Raw genomic sequence first — 21,054 nt, forward strand, 5'->3', positions numbered from 1 at the left:
GCTTCCAAGACAAACACGTTGCCCCTGAGCTGTCCTTCCTCCCCCGAATGTTAGAACTTTCACAGTATATGCAAGTGCTACATTTTCATTGTGAACAATACTTTGAATAGAACAAACAGCCTCTGCTTGCATAAAGTCATACACAACTCAATTGGGATTTGGAAACAGTTACCGGTTATGCTTGCGCAAATTGTTACAATGCTGTGCTTCAGTCATTGGCTTCTCGGGTTGCTCTGCTTTCCCGACTTCCACTACTGCGTTTACTGCTTCTTTCTCACTGGGGTCCCACAACTTTCTCTTGCACTGGTCTCTCCAGTCTGTCCACTCGCATTGTGAGGTCCTTTTCCTCCCGGGGCCCTTGGCTTTCCTCTTGCTTCTGGGCTCAGTCTCCTGCCCATTCACAGCTCTGTAATCACATGGGGAAAACCTCATCTCCTGCATGTCTTCTGCTGCGCAGCCTCCGCATTTCAGATTTTGGGTGAACAGGACTCTCTAAGAACTTGCAGGTGAAATCTGCTGTCTCCACATTCTGGTGTCCCTCTTGTGCTCCCACTTCTAAGTGATTTGCCAGCCTTGTGCTTCTTCTCTACTTCTACTACTACAGCTTGCCGTCCAGCTCTGATTCCAGCTCCTTCTACTCTTCCTTTCCTGAGGGGGCCTTTTATACCCCCCGGTTCATTAACAATTTTCAGGTGTGGGCTGTTGAGCTCAATTGCTTGACTATTGCAATGGCCACTAGGCTTAATTGCCTGACTGCTACATCTGCATGCCTCTTCAGCCCTCTTCCTTGTTCCAGTACCTGCGGGATTCGGGGACTTGTAGTCCCATTCAATAAAGTTAGTTATTTTAACATTTTAGTTCTTTTTATGGGTAGATTTATTTTCCCTTTAAGAAAAGGACTGTTGGAATGAGTTGTTATAAAGGGCGTTAATTTATTAAAGACAACATTTCCAGATTCCTGTACATTGTAACCTTGGGAGTAAGGAGGGTGTTTAATTTGGAATACCACAAAAGATATTTCCTTTGGTAAGGCTTGTTCAGTTTTTATAAGACTTGTGTCCACATTTCTAGTTTTAATATAGGAGTCAGGGACATTACAACGACAATAAGCCATGACTTCTTTAGGTACATTGGGAAGAGTCTTCCTACCAGAGGAAAAATACTGTGCCCTACTTATCCCATGGAATCTCCTCACCACCATGGGCCCTGTCTCCTCCCAGGTGATCCTCCCACAATACACCACCATCAGGGTTGAGATCAGGAAGCGTCTGCATTCCCCTGGCCACCTGGAAGTAGACTTTAGGCAGGGTTTCAGTGAGGGATCCGTAGGATACTTCACAGCAAGCAGGAACAAGATCTAGAAGGCTGAAAGCTTGAGAGAACAGGAACAAGGATGAGGAACAAGACGCTCAGAAGAGCGAGCTGGCAAGAGAAGAAAGAACACTGGAAGAGCAGAGGCTAGGCTGAGAGTGGCACTCGGATGTGCGAGTGAAAACGGGACGGTAGAGCGCTCAGGTAGCGAAGGCAGAATATTAGGTGAATACGAGGGAACAACAACTACAGTACCTGTAATGAGGAATGATTGCTACACGAGTAGTTGGGTCTTTGGATAGGAATCCTGCTTCTGGGAGGGAGTGTGATGATGTGGGACAGCAAGACGAATGAAACAGAAGACTAGAACATTAATCTATGATTGCCATCTAAAGGCATATAGTGCTCCAACGGGTCCCTGATAACAAGGAACCCTGACATTCAGACCCAAAGTATTGCTTAAGTGGAGATGGGGAGAGAAAAGGCTTGGGGCGATAAGGTGTAGTGGACAAGGTTGGAAAAGATTCCCATAATAAATTAATTGTCAACATGCATTTTTTGCTTTATATTGTTTTCTGATTTTCTGAGTGTTTTCACCAATTGGACATATGATTCCAAAGGGATGGTGATGCAAATTACGTGCAGAAATGGCCATCACCTGCCATGTGGTTGATATTTATTGACAAATAAAGGGTCCAACACAATTATTTCATAATCAAAAGCTTTATTTGGAGCTGTGTACACATTTGGACCAAAATAATACATAGGGAGTATTTTAACTGAAACAGATTTGCCAGGATGGTGATTCTCCAGCATGTGGGTAGTGCGTCAGGACAACTTCAATATAAGGAGGCACGCAGGAAAGTGAGTGTCCAAATAAAAAGTGCTAACAGTTCTATGTAATTCTAGGGCTCGGCCTCTCCCCACAGGTTAACAAAATACCCTGCATGCTTATAGACTTGTTTTAGTGGTTCCTGCAACCCTCTTCTCTGATCTTTTCATGGTGTCTTCTTCTTGGCCCTTAGTCCTGGGTTTAAGGGTGGGACAGCAACCATCTTCTCTATTCTTCTATGAGGGGGAGCCTCTTCATGAGTCACAGCTCTGTTGGTGAGCTCTATAGGTCATTTCATAGTGGAGATTGCCTTCAACTAAGGTCCAGAGCTGCAGGAAAATTCTAGATGCCTCTAAGACCTTATCAGGATACTCTCTAGGCCTCCCCATTAATTATCCTGATTCTCAAGCCACCTAGTGACAACCACCACTATTTTCATTAGCAAGGGTTACACAGGTTTGAGGTGCTTCCAGTTTGGGGTGGTTGTTTGGATACTTCCAGTTGTCACCAACACAGTCTCCTGAAAAAGAATATTTGTACAAGAATACGAATCAGAGCCCCTTGTATAATACACAAGAAATTAAGAGAATTTACCAGTACCTGGCCAGTCATGCCTACTGTAGATCAGCCTTGGCTAGTACAAGGTGGCTAGTACAAGGTAGGGCACAGGAGAATTTCCCCAAATTTAGGAATGGATTCAACAAACCCAGCAGGCCAATATTAACCACCCCTGAGGAAGGTCTTCCACTAATCAGAGGGCAGAAACATGTAAGAAGCAGTCACCAATTAGGATATAGGAGCCTGCAAATGACAAACAATAATGCAAGGACGTTCAATAGTATATTATTAATTGAGCAATTCAAGAAAATCTTTTTGTTTTATCAATTCCCACTTATGGTTAAATGAGATCTACATATGTTATATATTTCTTTATTGTGGGTGAATCAGTATTTAAGTATCACTATGAGTTTTTTGGGAAAACAATGAACAACAGTGATACAACCTCATATTGCGTGCAAGATTTGGAAATCAAAGAAACAATTGACAATCAGGGACTGCAGAAGCTAGGGTCCACTGGAAATATGTTGTTGGTTGGAATACATGGGGACTCCTTTCTTTCTAAAAACCCAAGTCCCTCTCACACTGTAAAGTATGCATTACTTTGATAGTCCATAATGCAGCCTTAAAGAAATGTGTACATTCATTAGGAAAGAACCAGCATGATTTATTTGTATTAACTTTAGTATCTACACCATGTTTTTCACAGCAACGGATTTGCAATTTGCACGGACACACGATGGGCGACCAGTTCCTTTTGCTACTGCCGGAGATTGCTACAGTGCTGCCAAATGCCCACAGGTACTAATGGATGGCATGCTTCTGGAAGCATCATACAAAAGTACAGATGTAAATTATGAATCTTAAATTGCATTTTCTTTATTTTTTTTATTTATTGGATTTTCAAATTTACAGAACAAATTGAAATGAACTCAACATTTCCCCTCCCAACCCTTCCCAGTCCCTCCCTATCCCTCCAAACCCCCTCCCCCATCGTCCTATCCCTCCACCCACCCATGCACACAGGATAACAAATCTTTTATTGAGTTCAAAGTATATCCAGTATTTGTAGGTTCCACAGACAGTATTGTTCAATATAGTCCCCATGCAAAATGTTCAGCACCGAAGTCCATTCACGTGAAAACTTGGCCTGTACTCCTTGAATAGAGTAGTTAACCCATGCCAAAGGTACAAAGTTCCATAATTTATGATACCAGTCTTTTATGTGGGGGGGTCAGCAGATTTCCAATTCTGATGCAGAACCAGGAGGGCCGCCAACTGAAGAATAAACAAAGCCTTCCTCTTGTACATAGGTCAAAGTAAATTGTCCTGTTGTGCCATACCTAACAGAGTTTCCCTAAGGGCTCTCACTGTCTTGAAAGCAAATATTTCCTTCATGTTCCCTTGTGCCTCCCTCCAGAATTGGGATAAATTATGACAGGACCACCAAACATGTTATCAATTTCCTCTCCCCCCGCATTCCCGCCAACAAAGAGGTCAGATTGATGGAGCAATCTTGTGTTGACATTCCGGGGTATAGTGCCACTGAAACATTAGTTTAAACCAAAACTTCCTGATCTGTATAGACCTATTCATTTTGGGGATATCTGATCACAATCGGGACTATGCTTCATCTGTTGGAATACACCCCAGGGTTTCTGCCAAGGCCTGTTGATAAGTAGGAGCAGTTTACAGAGGTTTGTCTATTAGAAATGTGTTCAGTTTAGAAATCAAGTGTTTATCTCCTGTATTCGAAGTCAAAAATTGCTCAAACGGTGTGAGTGACCTTGAGGCTGCCCCAACAACATATCCCAGAACTTTGTACATCCTACCTGTTTTCCATTCCAAAAAGGAGTTAACAGGTAGTCCCGGGTTAAATTGCTGATTCGCAAATAAGGGAGAGGGAAACGAGGTAAGATGATGTTGCATGATTGCCTGATCCCATGTTCCCTCCACTAGTCTAGTAATCTTGCTTTGGTGTATGTTGCGAGGTCTGTCTATCCTAGGCATTCATAGTTTTGCTCCCCTTCTAGACCCCACTATAGCCCTTTCCATGTGACTGCATCTTTTATTAGTACCAGCCCCAGACCATTCCTTAATTACTCACAGCTGTGCTGCTCAATAGTATTCTCTAAAGTTAGGGAGTCCCACTCCTCCCCTATTTGGGGGAAGCATTAACGTTTTCAATGCAACCCGGGGAGGTTTGTTATTCCATATGAAATTTGATATTGTTTTATGTAGTGTATGAAAAAAGGCAGCTGGTATCCGAAACAGAAGGGCCTGTAACAAAAACAGTACTTTAGGTAGGGTTACCATCTTCATCGAATTAATCCAACCCAACCATGAAACCATAAGAGGACACCAAGATTGATCAAGCTTTTTAATCTCTGTGAGTAATGGGTGGAAGTTAGCAGAGTATAGTTCTCCCAGTGAACGTCTAATGTTTACTCCTAACACCCGGTTACCTTTCAGCCTCCAAAGAAGCAGTGACACTTCCATTGCTTTGGACAGTTTGCTTTGTTTGAGCCCGAGGTTTAAGATTTCAGACTTTCTAATATTGATTTTGAGGCCGGCTACTTTACCAAACTTTTCTAATTGAGCGAATGCCGCAGGTAATGAAGATACTGGTTTAGTGATTGCATGAAGCATATCATCTGCGTATGCCATGAACTTATGAGTTTCCCCCCCAAAGGGTATGCCTTCTATTGCATCTGATTGATGGCACTGCAATAATAGAGGTTCTAAGTGTATTGCATAAAGGAGAGGCGAAAGGGGACATCCCTGCTTCATTCCTCTGCAAGGATAGATGACCATATATGAACATTCTGGCTGAAGGGTTCACATAGTTACTGCGTATCATCGCAAATAATTTTGGACCAAAACCCATAGCGCTTAAGGTGTTAAACAAGAAGGACCATTCCTCGCGGTCAAATGCTTTTTTGGTGGCCAATGATACCAATATGGCCTTGTCTTCCTTTTTAGCCACCTTTTCAAGAAGATGACATATTCCCCGGATGTTATCATGGGTTTGTTTTCCTTTTATAAATCCTGTATGGTCAGGGTGGATAAGATTAGGCATAATGCCTTCAAGTCGATTAGCAAGAATATTTGTGTATATTTTTGCGTCAATATTCATGAGAGCAATCGGGTGCTATGACCCACATTTAACTGGGTCTTTCCCTGGTTTTGTAATTTAGATTATTTTGGACTCTTCCATTGAATTTGTTATTCTGCCACGTTTGGCAAACAAATTGTAAAGATCTGTTAGTTCAGGAGCTAGGGTTGATCAGAACGTTTTATAAAAGGAGGTGACGTAACCATCTGGTCCTGGCGATTTATTCATAGGGAGATTAGCTATTACATACATTACTTTCTCCCGAGTAATATTTTTGTCTAATATAGCTCTATCCACTTCTAAAATGTTCTCCAATTGTGTTGATAGCAAGTATTCCTTGTGTAACACTTGATCTGAGCAGTCTGATTTGTGTATGGCTGAATAAAATGTTTGGAACTGAGTCATGGTTTCTTCCGTCATTGTTACTCTATTTCCTAGTATGTTTTCTACCCCCTGTATTGTTTGGGCCACCATTTTGTGTTTTAATTGTCTGGCCAACATTCTATCCGCTTTATTTTCTTTTATAAATACCCTCTGCTTTAAGTACAGTAAACCTTTTTCTCCTTGTTTGGTGCGTATTAAGTCAATACTTCCCCTAGCATTCCGGTATTGCCTTTGAAGATTCGGCAATGTGTCTACCTCCATTCGTTTTAGAGTATCTTTTTATGGTTGATTCGGGCGCTGAGAAACCATGCATCAGTGAAGGGGACTTCCCACTATCTTGCAAAACTCTCGACATGCATGGCTTCTCTGGGGCTATTTTTACGGTTCCATACACAAAAGATTTGGATGAAAAAGTGGGGGGAGGCTTGTGCACGCTCTGCTATTGTACTGTGAGACTTCCACTGTCAACCTGCTGGCCAGGGACCTGCTCAGTAAGTTGAACATGACAATCTCATTCACTGATCAGGGCATTGTTTGCACCACGCCAGCAATGTTTGCAATGAGGGCCATGGTAATAATACATGCAATTGCAGGAGAAGTGGTGGTCCGAGGGACTACCTATAGACCCAGACATGTTTATCTATGGGATAACAGTACTTGTGGAGGCAGTGCCACAAATTGCCAAGGGCTGTTGGAGAGTGCCAGCGGATTTCATCTTTCGTCCTGTTCCTGTCCCTAGAACTACAAGGGTTGGTGGTATCTGCAAAAAGAGTGGTTGTGCTAGGAACAGACAGGCAAGCGTCTGAGTGATGTACAGTGCTTTGCATTGATCCCACTATAGACTCAGACCGGTGACATTTAAGGACAGTGAAGGACATGCAAAAATTGCTAGGGTTGTGCAATTACTGCAGAGCAGGGATTCTAGACTATGCAGAGTACACAGGACTGCTCCTGCAGGGCCTCGAAGAAGCACAGAAAGGCAATCACAAACTCAAATGGACAGCAGACATAACACAAAATATCAATAATTTGAAGGAACTAATATCCACAGCCCCAGTTATTGCCACACCAGATTACACCCAGGAATTTGACATATTCTCACATTTAAACAGCAACCTTATAACCACCGTGATAACCCAGAAAAGTACTATGGGCCACAGGCCATTGGCCAATTACAGTGGCACACATGACTCTGTTATGCAAGGGCAATTTGCGTGTGAACAAGCACTTGCTGTGGCTACGTTCGCAATCGAAAAGAGTTCCACAATCGTAATGGGATGCTCAGTCACTATGTACGTAGAGTATTCCATATTTGCCTTTTTTGAAATATCAAAATCTACCCTGACAAAATAGAGAGCATTGGCATAGGAGATTATCCTCTCAAGCCCAAACATTCATGTTGTGCAATGAAAAACGGTGAACCCCGCCACTTTTCTGACAGAAGTATGTACATCACTTTGCCAAATATGAAGGGGAGGAGGATGACATTCCTAAAGCAAAGGATAGCCCATTGAAGGAGGGGGAGGTGCTCTTTATTGACGGGTCAGTGACATTTGATCAAGAGACAGGACAAAGGCATACAGGCGTGGCAGTAGTGCACCTCAAGGGAGGTGAATTTGAAACACTAGTGATGAAAAGACTACCCATGCATTATTTGTCCTGAGCAGCAGAGCTTGTGGCACTAATTGAAGCACTACAAGCATCACAAGGCTGCCACGTGACCGCCCAACATGCCGCACTGCAAGATACATTGATTTCTGCGATGTCACAACCCTCTGTGGTGATGGTCATCAAATGCTCCACCCACACCGATAACACAGATGAAATTTCACTGGGAAACGCGACCGATCTTCTTGTCCCAGTCATTACCGAATATGTCCTGACGACACCAACACATGATCATCAAAACATTCCGTATACAGCATTGCCTGTTGCACAGCTTATCGAGCTGCAAAGTAAAGCGCCAAGTGAAGAAAAGGAAATGTGGCCCGAAAGAGGGTGCAAATAGTCCACGACAGATTTGTTATGGTGTCAAGAATGCTCTGGCAAAGCAGTAATGCCATATGAACTACTGACAATAGCTTTTGACCAACTCCACTACCCTGCCCACAGCTCGAAGCAACCATAAAAGATCTAAGAGAATGGTCACCCTATCCTTACCTTACAATGGAATGATTTGTAATGCAAGGTGTGGGGAGGCATACATTATAGTTCAAAATCGAGGGTGGAAGCCGAACGATGCAACAGGGATGAGTGAAATGTGTGCAGGTCATAGTGACCTTGAGCATCCCCCTGTACCAGTCCATGATCATGCCAGGTGCCCTGTGTTGTCACAGAGTAGCAAGCACTGTTAGAATAAAATAACTAATTGTCATTTCGACCTTGGTTTCCTGGAGACGATGAGCCCAGCTGACCCCAGTTGATGGAAGATGGACGGACGGGAGTGGGTTGAATTTTTCTGGTGTGGGTGTTTAAGGGCATGCCTTCACTGCTATGACTATAAAGTGGCCTTTATGCGGACCATGCCGCTTCATTCCCGGCTCCCGGACATATGGGGTCCATATACCCAAATTTTGATGTCCGGCCCGGGCCTTCCTCCGGAGTGGGGGGGGCATGTTAATGCTACTTCTCCTGGGTACCTGTGCGTTCATTTATTTTCCTTACCCTCAAGTTCCCCTCTGAAGCCACACTTTGACTGACATGTTGACCTCTTGTGTGTACAGATGGTGTACTAATGTGTGGTGTTCTGTGGAAGTTCCTTTGCTGTTACTGTTGTGTTTTGTTTGTTAAACTCTAATAAACAAATTAACAACAACGAAAATACTGGTGTGGGAGGCAGGGGTTCCTCTTGGCCTGTGACTGGACACTTCTGGGAGTTCATCTACGCAATCCAGCCTTTCATCTACCTTTCTTGGCCTTGGCCGCACTTACCTTGACTAGTTAATGGGGCAGCATTGGGATCTTCTGTCCAATTGAGGAGTAGAAGTCTGCACTGTAAAAAAATCAAAATATAAGATATACGATGGGAACACACATGGCGTCAACACAAGCATTCACACATGTGGATGAAATTTCATTTCTGATATAGAATTGGAGTGCCCTCTATAGGTAGCCAACCCGATTAGAGGGGCTCCAATTCAGATAATAAACCTTTGGCGGTGTAACTTAAAGCAAATGCAATCAAGATATTTCTGATTTTTTTCATTTTACCATTCTCGCTAATTCATAGTAGATGGCTAAATACTCAATTTATAGGGGAGTGAGGAAATAGAACCCTCTTTCTGGTGGAACATTTATGAAGAAAAAACTTAACCCTTTGTTCAGCCCTATTGCCCACTTGCAGTTATTTGTTGTGTTTAGTGTATTCTACTTATTTAAGTGCTTATTTGTTTAGAAAAACAAACCTTACACACTATTTTCAAAACGTACGTTAAATATATTGAAACATTTAAAACATAGTTTGTACAAATTCCCAGGAACCTAACAATGCATCAATTAACAATTTGTTGGTCCGCAAAATGTCCTGGATGAAACTCATTTGTCTAGATTAAATGTATGCAGTTTAATTAAACACGAACCAGGCTTTAGTGCATTTCTCAACTCTAGCATATTCACAAATTTGACACGCTATTGAAAGGAATGGGTGACATTTTTTGAATCCTCTGAGATCAAAACAAATTGTTGCTGGGAGGGGATATTGTTGGCGAAAGATGTGCATTTACTGCAGATAGTGTGTATGGAGATTTTACGCGTTTCCTACTTGATATGGGTATGAGTGATGCATAAGTCATGGATGCACCACACTTGCGTGGTGATGCCAGCAGCATTGATGGTGGTGAGCTTGGTGTTTGGCCACAGGCACAACAGGCATCTGTACTCCACAAAGGTTCAGACGTGCTTTTTCACTGTCCAAGGGGCGTAGCCAGTCACAGACCACTGGAGTAAGAAGCTGCACCATGGACCTCTGGCGTCTGCGCACTTGCCGACACAGGCGTTGCTAGGAGGGGGATGATGGAGCTATAGCCCCATGTCTTTTGGTTGTAGCCCCAAATAGAAGTTCAGAGACTACAACCAAAAGACTAGCTAGCCCTGAATCATGACAGTCCTGACATTAGTGTAGTCCCAGATCTTTTCTAGACCTGGCAACACCCCTGCTTGCCGAGATATTGGGATTCACTCTGCTGCCCTGTTGGCCGAAGCTGGTGGAAGATCGTAGAGCATGCACAAAGGTGGAGGCTGGTCACAGAGGGCATCAAACAGTGGAGCCAAGCAACTAAACCAGAGTGGTACTGTGTTAGGAGTTTTGTGAACTCAAGGATGAGGCTGTTGAGCTTTACAAAACGATTTCTTTGGTACTGTGGCTCCTGGTCCCACCCCGTTTCCATGTTCTCTCCACTATGTCTTACCAGACTTCTATGTTGCGCCTGCTTTGATATCCCCCCTAGTCCCAATTGCCCCCTTTGACTCTAAAGTAGACCTGTTAGGGTGAACATACCGTCTCTCTCCTCCCTGCGTTTGGCAGTTATGCCATCTCCACTGGCACCTTCTGTTAGGAAAGATTTCTCTTTTGGCAACTTTCCCCTCCATAGTTCCATAGACCCCCAAATATTTTGCTTTTGTTTTTGAATGTGTCCTGGCCTTTTACAGGGAACTCCCATGGCCTTTTGCTCATTTGTTATGGGGAATGATCAGTCTTTCAGCCTATAAGCTCTGAGAAACTAGGGTTTCACGTTTTGCCTTTTACTTTTGTAACTTTTTAACATTGCACATAGCATTTTGCAATGCAGTGCAATGGGGGATACTTTTGTGTCACCCTAGTGTTTTACACTTGGGATTTTTGGTTACTTTTATATGTGTGTAAAGACAAGCTGGTGGCAGCAAATATATTTTTACCATGTTGTGTTATTTATAGGGTGCACATTCACGTTTACTGTGTATGGCTGCTAAACATAGCTAGTGCCCTAAAACGGCCATAAGATTTTTGTTTGTTCTGTGGCCATAATGTTGTTTTGCCTTCTTCGTGCCTTGCCAGCTCTAGAAACCCCATATAAGGTCATGAACTTGCCCAGGAAAGCTGCAGCTTTTACGGATGTTAAGCAAAGTTTGTGTGCAGTACCCTTTGGAACCACTACACACAACTAGGACTACAGGTGTAAGCAAAACCAACCTTTGGTATAAGTCTGTACTACACAGTTTTGTGGTAGAGCTGCTGAGCAGTCAGGCTTATCTCAAGAGGGAATGTGAGCTGTAAGGATGTTACACAGAGGTCTATAATTACAAGTATTCGAATAGACTCTTATACTCAAGGTTTCTTGGTAAAATACTTATTCATTTATTTCACAGTCATTTTTAAAACATTCACTAGAAGGAAGCAATCTATATCACACAAAAATATACTTCAGTTCTTCACAAAATCCGGTTCTGAGGCATTTGAACTACTTTGAAGGAGGAGCAAAATGGCATTCAGAGCATTTGAAGTAGGAGCAAAAAGGCATAAGTTAAAACACAAACAAAGGGGGGTCTGGGAATCTCTCTACCAGCACGAACACAGCCCAATGACCTGTTCTTGGGTGAATAACCTCTGGGAGAGACTCTACCAAGTCTTTAGCTCACTGTCCTTTTCACAGAGAAGAAATTTCCCCGCATATCAGCCTTTGTCCTGCCCAGGGGCAGTCCAGCGCCGAAATGCTAGGCAATTCTCCTCTGAACAAGAGTACCATCAGTAACCCCATACACGTGTTTCAGCCTTGTTGGGCATCATCAGTGAGGTGAAACTGTTGCCTCTCTAAGAACAGTGAGCAAGGGGTCCACGTCTGGATTGCCCTGTTAACTTAGGGTGAAACCCAAAGTTAATTTATGCAAACAAAGGGGGGTCTGGGAATCTCTCTACCAGCACGAACATAGCGCAATGACCTGTTCTTGGGTGAATAACCCCTGGGAGAGACTCTACCAAGTCTTTAGCTCACTGTCCTTTTCACAGAGAAGAAATTTCCCCGCATATCAGCCTTTGTCCTGCCCAGGGGCAGTCCAGCGCCGAAATGCTAGGCAATTCTCCTCTGAACAAGAGTACCATCAGACCCCCCTTTGTTTGCATACATTAACTTTGGGTTTCACCCTAAGTTAACAGGGCAATCCAGACGTGGACCCCTTGCTCACTGTTCTTAGAGAGGCAACAGTTTCACCTCACTGATGATGCCCAACAAGGCTGAAACACGTGTATGGGGTTACTGATGGTACTCTTGTTCAGAGGAGAATTGCCTAGCATTTCGGCGCTGGACTGCCCCTGGGCAGGAAAAAGGCTGAGATGCGGGGAAATTTCTTCTCTGTGAAAAGGACAGTGAGCTAAAGACTTGGTAGAGTCTCTCCCAGGGGTTATTCACCCAAGAACAGGTCATTGGGCTGTGTTTGTGCTGGTAGAGAGATTCCCAGACCCCCCTTTGTTTGCATAAGTTAAAACACATGTTGCAGTTACTCTAAAACAGTGCAAATAGTTTGAGTTCACCAGAGGAGTTGATTCAATGCAATAGGTTAAGCCAAAGTCAATGGGCTAAAGTCTTGTATAGGATAAAGCAGTTCTGGAAGTTAAACGGAAAAGTCTTTGCCAAAGATCTCAGAAGTAGTTGATTCATATGTCGGGTCACAAGCTGACTAGGCCTGCAAGTTGCCAAAGTTTCACGCACTCTTGCAGTGCGAGGTACGTTCTCTCGGTCGAATTTTCACAGTACCTACAATGAAGAAAAAGATGCAGCTGAAGGTGTCTGTTCCTGGCAGTTCCTGCAGATCTCGTTATTCCTGAGCCTCAGTTGTGGGGGCAAGAGGGAGGACGTCAGGGGACTCCTGCACTGCACTGGAACTGGTCAAAAAGCTGGCAAAGGCAAATCTTCGATTCTGGTAGCTGTAGTCACAAACTGGTGTCCTTCTCCCTGGAAATTCGTTTCCTGCAGCACTCTGAGGAAAATACAACCAGCTCAGAGAATGGAGTCCAGGTGGCTTACAAGTTGATTGGTCCCACCAACTCAAAGGGAGGAGTCGTCCTTGAAGGGCTTCTATGTCGAGATGAAATTGGCGTTTCAGACCTGCAGCAGGGCTTCACCGGGCAAACCAACGGTCCAGGAGTTGCAGCATCCGTCCTCTTCCAGCTCGTCTTTGGTTCTTATGTTCCAGTGGTCGACTCTGCTTTCCAAGCCAAGAGACTTGCCTTTTAAACAAACAGTTTTCTCCCATTCATTCCAGCTTAGCTGCCACTCACCCAGCAGAGTGGCTGTCCTTGCCGGACAGTCAGCCAGCCAATCACACCAGAGTGCATTCGGGTCTCCTAGGAGTCTAAGCACAGGGAGTTTCGGGCACCTCTCTCACTTCCTGCCCACCCCAGACACTCGGCGCCAGAGGCAGTCTTCAGTCCTGAAGCTCGCCAAAGGCATTGGAACAAAGGGACCAAGCCTGGTTTGGCACGCAGAGACAAACTCTAGAAGGACCTTTCCAAAAAGAAATGGTGAAAAATGAAGTCCTGGACCCGTTTAAACAAAGGAGGCTCAGACGCCATCTTGACAAACATGGCTCCCGCGGTTTAACGCTACCAGTGTTCACGGTCGGGAAAAATCAAGGTAGTTCGTTGTAAAACCACTGCCACCAGCCATTTCGAGAGGAAAGGGTAACATTTGACTGCTACATGAGTTTCTAGACATAGGGGATACTAGGTAACCCCTCCAGCACTCTATTGTAAGATAGTGTGTGCTGGTTCTAGGAATGTGAAAAGACTAGTAAAGTCAATTTCACTTTACTTTATCTGGGAAACAGTAGTTTATCCCAGAGAAGGTATTTAAACCTTGGGACAGCCTAAAAAGGCTTCCCCCTGTGTCACTGCACTGAGGGTGCTGTGTGACACAAATGAAATGATGCCTATGGAGTTGTATAAAACTCCACAATCGAAGAACACAAGAGTAAAACACATTTAAAATACATGAGAGAATGGGGAAAAAAGGCTCACACTCTCTCCAGGTAAATAAATCAAGTCCTCAAAATCCAGAAAAGTTGCTGGGGGTCTCTAAGGTGAAGAGAATTAGCACATTTATGAGAACACCTAGTGATGCCTTTGTGTGCGCCGTGTCCAAGAAGGGGGTGGGACTGTCTGGTCACATTCTGCATTCCTGGAGCCTAGGTATGGCAGATGACTGAAACCAATAGATGGCCCTGATTGTACAAATACTGGCTGTTTGAATGGTGCAGATCCTTAACTTGCTGGGCTTTGACTTGCTTCTAGGCTGCATTTTAGATAAGAAGATGACTCCTGCAGCCATTTCTTCATATCAGCGGTGGAGCCAAGAATCCCTCATACAAGAACAGCCCACTGAAGATCCAAAAAAGACTACTGAAGGGACCCAGCATCCCTTCCATTTTTTGACCTAATGAAAACCTACTGGACTACCTGATCTGCAAAAACCCACAGCGGTGCTTTAACCCCTAGACTGGTAGGACCAACCAATCTTGCCATGTCATTGAGGATCCAACCATCATGAGCCTACCAAAGTGTCTCTGTACCTCCCGGGGGACTAACCAGCTCTCCATTGGGCTACCTTGCTTGAACCATTGTAGTTCGACGTTCACTGCCGGAACTTTGATAGTCACCAGCTTATGGTGTAAGACGCCTTCCTGCTGAATTTCATCGTCCCAGCTACAAGGCACCTAGCGCTGGAAGGTCTTCTTTAACAGCGACTGGAAGGATGCCTGCTGTTGCCTGGGTGCGGTGGCCATCGCTGGAACTCGTCTACCCCATCTGGTGAAGTAGCCTGAAGAGGTCTGCATTGGTGCTTCATGCATTTCATCATCGCCAAGGGTTGCACTCTGCTCCTGGAACCGACTGGAAGAATCCTTGCACTCGCAGCTCCTGAGTACCTCGCACCAGAACCAATGGTGGGAAAACTTACCTCTAGTGACCCCCAGTTGACCCATTCATTCCTCTGGATAGAAATCAGGTGGGTAAGTAAATGCATAGCATTTGTCCATGCCTCTTCATCTGAGGTGTTCCATTCCACTGTTTTTTTATTGTTGTGTCTAAAAAATGGTGCCTGCAAGATAAATGCACTTTTTGCCTACGAGTAACTTTGTTGCTCATCTTCTTTGGAACATTCACCAACACAAAAACCTTCACTACTTAAGACACATTCTGGGGAGAAGCATTGTGACATTTTGGAACAGAGCCCCCCACTCTTCATAGCGAAGGCACCCATTCCCCGACCCAATATCCAAAACCTCGAATAATGGACACACCCCGCTAGGGAATGATATGATATGATATGATATGATATGGCATTTATAACCTGCATATACACAAGTGTTTCAGAGACCAGGAGATAGATTGCAAGTAGAATAATGTTATATAAGATAAATTGTGCACACAGAGAACTCTGCTGCCCAAGCAGCACTCTGCCAAACATTACAAGGGCAGGCATTACAAGGGCAGCAAAACGGAAACGTGTCACTGATGACGCCAAGCTATAGGTACATAATTCTACGATACAGTTGGTGAGACACATTAGTACAGTATATATAATTTGGTGCTGGCCACGTTGGGTTGGCAGTTGCTTGGGTGTCACTCCCTCAGCACGTGGGTCAGCTGGGCTGATACTTTGTCCCTGACTGTCTAAGCTAGAATAACAGACTCTGAGGGCATGAGACAAATGACCATCATAAACGTTGGCTCAAATAGGGATACTTTCAGAGTTCACTAACAGGTTATATATCTAAATTGTACCCTTTGCACCTTGGCATCCATAAACCCAGTTCCCCGACCCAGGTGCCCATTTTGGAGGTCCTTGATCTACCTGATGCCTCATGATATGGATAGAAATGTGTTAGATTTAGGAAGAATATATTGGCGTCTGGAATTTAGGGCTATGGTGGGTGTTCTTTTCTTGGCCACTGGAGGGGTCAAATGTGTATCTGAATCAAAGAGCACTCTTCTTGTGCCTCCCTGGGCTGATCCTCGTCTGCAGGGATCCCTCGGCCCTTCTCCTGACCAGCCACATGCTCCGGAGAGCAGACACAATTTGCAGGGTAAGCCTGAAAATTAGCTTACCGTGCGTGTTGCGTGAATTCTTTGAAAAGAAATGTGCATTTTTATTTTTTACATATCAGATTTATGTCCCGGCTTATGGTGGACTGCACCTCTTAGGAAACAATCATTTTGATCTGTACCCATCTTGTGGGTTTGTGCCTCTTAGAATGGAAATTCATTGGGCAACACTGTTCTTTGAGGCCCTTCCAAGAGGGCCTCATTTCGCCTCTGTGTCTGATGTCTTCCTGCCTAGCCTGACTCCCACCCCCATTGGTTGCCTGGGCCTTCATTGCCCAATCGGAGCAACCGGGAGGCGGGACCCGGCACCATCTACAAAGGCCCACTTCTAAGGCCCCTGGCAGCCTCCTGTCTGCTTTACAGGCTGCAACATGAGATTACTGCAAACAGCCAGACCCTCACTGTGGCTGCTACCCCTGGACTATTGGACTGCCATGACTCTCTTACCATTTTCTGTTTGGGTTAGTTCCCTCCTTCTTGAATTACCTCTATTTCCTTCTCAGAGAGTACTCTCCACTCTCCCTGTTATGTACTCATTTGAAGCTTTATCTATACTCACCTCTACCATCTGATTACCACTCTAAATTCCTTAACTACTGGTCTCCCATTTTACTTGAAAGTCAAACCTGAGTGTATTTTTGCATTTAGTGGAAAGTCAAACCTGAGTGTATTTTTCATCTAACTTTTGCCATTGATTGTAACCTGCTAGCCCAGTGACTGTTAAATACTGCTTTACTTGCTTACTCCTCCCTCTTCCTCCACTTTTATCCACTCATGGAGCTGTCTGTCTCTCCGATCTATTCCAACTGCTTCTCTATCAACTATCTTCCCCTTCTCACTAAGTCTGGAAAAAAGAAATTTAAAAAGGATATCTTGGCTTCCAATCCTGGCCTCCCTATGATACCTATGCGAGCGCCTCTTCCAAACAGACCCTTACTGACATCCTCTTTTTTGTCCCTTTGCCGGATCTATGGACCCCCCATATGATCTCTGTGCTTTGCCCTGTATCCTCCTCTCCCATTAATGGTGGCACTCGCTGGGATGTCCTCATGGCATCTTTGGACTCCTCCAGAGTCATCCTTAATGTCTACCTACATGGCACTGTCATGGTCCAAGGTCCTTAGGCCAATCACGTCCTCTTCGATAGGCGCTTCCCTCACCTCATCAACTTCCTCTCATCTTCAGCTGTCCCCTCCTCTCACTCCTTGGCTACCTTGCCCACTTTTTCCTCCTCCTTTGCCACTCTTCAGGCTACCTCCATAATTCCGCAGGGCGTACCTCTGATTTGTACCACTGCCCGGAAGGTCTTTAAGGCCGGAAACCTTCTTCATCTTGCCACTCTCAACTCTCGCTCTGCTGTCAAACACTCCTCTGACATCTGCCACCTCCTTGAAGAACTGGACCTTGATGTCCTCGGTCTTACGGAGACATGGTTTATGGCCAGCTCTGTCACAAGTTTTGACACTCTACTCCCTGAGGGCTACAAGATCCACTCCGCACCCAGATCCACTCAACCTGGAGGGGGTGTAGCTCTGATCTTTCCTGAGTGGATTCCTGTCACTATCATCCGGATTCAGATTTACTCCTCTTTTGAATGCCTTGTCTGCAGGCTCTCAATCTCTCCCAGCCACTTCCTTACTGTTGCTACTCTCTACCGGCCCCCTGGGAAAATCACCTCTTTTATCTCTGAGTGGGCTGTCCTCTCCTCCTCCCTCCTGGCCTCAACCACTGAACTCCTCCTCCTTGGTGACCTCAACATCCACCTCGATTCTCCCTGTCCCTCATCTCTGCTCTTTCGCAACCTCTGCGATTCCCTCTCCCTCTCTATCCTCCCCTCTGGCCCAACGCACTCTGCAGGACACACACTTGATGTCTTGATCTCACTTGGCCTCCCCCTCTCTATCCCTCTGACCACTCCTCTCTCCTGGAGTGACCACTGCCTTCTCTCCTATCTCTCACTCTCTTCCCCCCAAGCCAACCCCACCCCAACACTGTCACTTACTTTCTCGGACATCCGACCTATGAAGCGTGTGTCAGCTGAGACTTTCACTGCCACCTTCTCTCCCCCTCCTCCTCCTCTGGCTGACTCACACCCCGACACAACCCTGTCCCTTCTCTACTCTTCTATCTCTGATACTTTTGATGCTCTTGCCCCTTTCATGAGGATCCGCTTGAAGTCCAAAGCCAAGTGCAATTCCTGGTATGACTCTGACCTAGCTACACTTACATGTAGGTGTATGGCGGCTGAGAGGAAATGGAGGGCTTCTTGTTCATCCTCTGACAAACTGGCCTGTCGCCTGTTCCAAAGGCAATACCGACTATCTGCCCGTACTAAGAAGAGAGCCCACATTCAAGCCTGTGTCTCTGCGGCATCCAACAACTCGGCCGAACTCTTTAAAATCTGCAAGGAGCTTGCCAACTCTGCAGCAGTCTCCCTCCCTCCTCTTGCCTCCCAGGCTTACTGCAATGCCCTTGCCTCACACTTTATTTCAAAAACCCATGACATTCTGTCCACCCTCTCCTGCCCTGCCCCTGCCATTCCCTCTCAATCTGTGCTTGCGACCCCCCTTTAACCACCCCCCACCTTCCTTCTCTTCCTTTCCTATTTTCTCCCCTCACAAGGTCGCTAGACAAGTCTGATCTATGAAAGCCTCGTCAAAACAGGTTAATCCCTGTTCCTCTAAAACCATCAAGGACCGCATTGACACCCTTGCTCCAGCCCTTGCTGATTTTTACAACCACTCCTTTGCCTCAGGATCTTTCCCCTCCTCTCTGAAGCACTCCCTTGTGCATCCTCTTCTCAAGAAACCCACAGCTGATCCTTCCTGTCTGGCTAACTATCACCCAATTTACATTACCCCCTTTCTGGGCAAACTCCTGGAAAAGCTGGCCATCCCTCAGCTTAACCTTCATTCTGATTCTGTTGGCTGTCTCCATTACCACCAGTCTGGCTTCAGAGCGGCCAGAAGCCAGAAGCACGGACACTGCTCTACCTGGACTCTAACATTCCCTCTGTCCTCATCCTTCTAGATCTCTCTTCTGCCTTCGACACGGTCAACCACACCATCCTGCTCAACCGTCTCTGTGAGAACCTGGGCATCACTGATCAGGCTCTGGCCTGGCTGACCTCTTTCCTTTCTGATCGACCCTCCCAGGTCCAACTGGGGTCCTTCCTATCATCTATTTTCCTCTATACCTGTGGGGTTCCCCATGGGTCTAACCTCTCACCCAGGCTCTTCAACCAATACCAGGCAACTCTCGCCCACTGCATTGCCATTTTCTGCTCGAATTTCCAGTGCTACGCTGATGACACTCAACTGATTTTCCGGCTGCCCTCGGCCACCTCATCTCCCTCTCTCATCTCTGGCTGCCTAACTGCCATTCAAGGTTGGTGTGCCGCCAGTGATCTTTGTCTGAATGCCAGCTCTGGTTCTCTCTAGGTTGGACTATTGTAACAGCCTCTTTCTAAATCTACCTGCCTCTACACTACGCCCTCTGCAACTTATCCAGGACAGGACTGCGAGACTTGTCCTCAGCCTCAAGCCCTGGGACCATATCTCACCAGCCCTGAAATCTCTCCATTGGCTCCCAGTGGATGCAAGGATTAAATTCAAAACCATCTGCATTGTTCCCAAGGCTTTCTGGAGCCTACCTTCAGCTATCCCTCCACAAGTACCTCCCCTCTCGAGCTCTTCGCTCCTCTACCTCTAACTCCCTCCAGGTCAATCGTTTTTCAAAGAAACGAGCTGAGGGTAGATCTCTATCTTCGGCTGGGGCCTCCCTCTGGAACAGCCTCCCTGCCAACCCTGCCTTCCTCTTGGCTTCTGCCTTTGCTCCCCCTCTCCCCTGCTGATCTGCTCTCTCTTGGCACTGTGCACCTGGCCACCCTCTGTCCCCTGGACCCAGGTACCTGCTCACCCTGCCACCCTTCTGCACTGCCTCCTGGCCACTCCTTGCACTGGGGACTGTATCTGTACCCATACAGCCCCCCCACTTTTCTTCTTTTTCTGCACTTACCCAGTCTGTTGCCTTAAACCCAGCACTTGCCACTTGCTGGCTGCACTACACTGTTAATTGCCACTTTCCACTCTCCCCCTTCCATGCACTTTTCCCTTTTCCCTTTCGCATGCACTTGCGCGTTCTCCGTGTCACTGGGCCTAGTAAGAACGTTGTTGTTGTGTTGTGTTCTCCCCTGTTCCCCACGCTTGCCTAGTTGCGCCATGAAACACTTGTGTATGAGCGCAATACAAATAAAATATCATATCATATCAGGGGTCTAGGCCTAGTAGATTATGGCTGAGTGAGGTGGGGGTCGAGAGAGCACAGGCAGGTTAGTGGAGATGGATGTTCACAAGGGTGGGGGCCTGCTCCAATCTCTCAAAACAGCACAGTGAGATCACTTGTCCGGGGATGATACTGCTGCTTGCAACAATGAATGGCTGGTCTTCCCTGAGAACAGAACTTGCACTGAGCTGGCAGGAGGTGGTGGGGGCCTGGGCTGGCTGTGTGAGGTGCTGGGCAGAGGGAGAGACAAGCTTTTAGAGATCATTTTCAGGCCTAGCAAAAGATGGCGTTTGGTGTAACACAAAATGGAGTCTCGGAGTTTCAATAAGACTTGGTTGCATGATTCTTTGTTAATAATGAGAGGGTAATAAGGCAGATCATGCAGAAGCATGAGGGGGAACACCCCCCCTCCAGCATAGGTGGGAACTGACCATGCAGGAATGGTGAGAGGGGTAGGAAAAGACTACCTCTCCCCCAACATTCTTCCCTTTTGTTACT

General features: G+C 45.7%; 1 protein-coding gene across 1 annotated transcript in view; it reads left to right on the forward strand.

Annotated features, from left to right (window-relative positions):
• The window catches only part of ADAMTS9 (ADAM metallopeptidase with thrombospondin type 1 motif 9), a 1,221,593-nt gene that overhangs the window by 1,117,051 nt on the left and 83,488 nt on the right, over positions 1-21,054 (forward strand). The window contains exon 37 of the mRNA XM_069643707.1: positions 3,411-3,502. Coding sequence (XP_069499808.1) covers positions 3,411-3,502 — 92 coding nt within the window. The remainder of the gene's footprint in view (positions 1-3,410; positions 3,503-21,054) is intronic.

The sequence above is a fragment of the Ambystoma mexicanum genome, chromosome 2p, assembly GCF_040938575.1.
Source record: "Ambystoma mexicanum isolate Mex_15411 chromosome 2p, UKY_AmexF1_1, whole genome shotgun sequence".
Lineage (NCBI taxonomy): Eukaryota > Metazoa > Chordata > Amphibia > Caudata > Ambystomatidae > Ambystoma > Ambystoma mexicanum.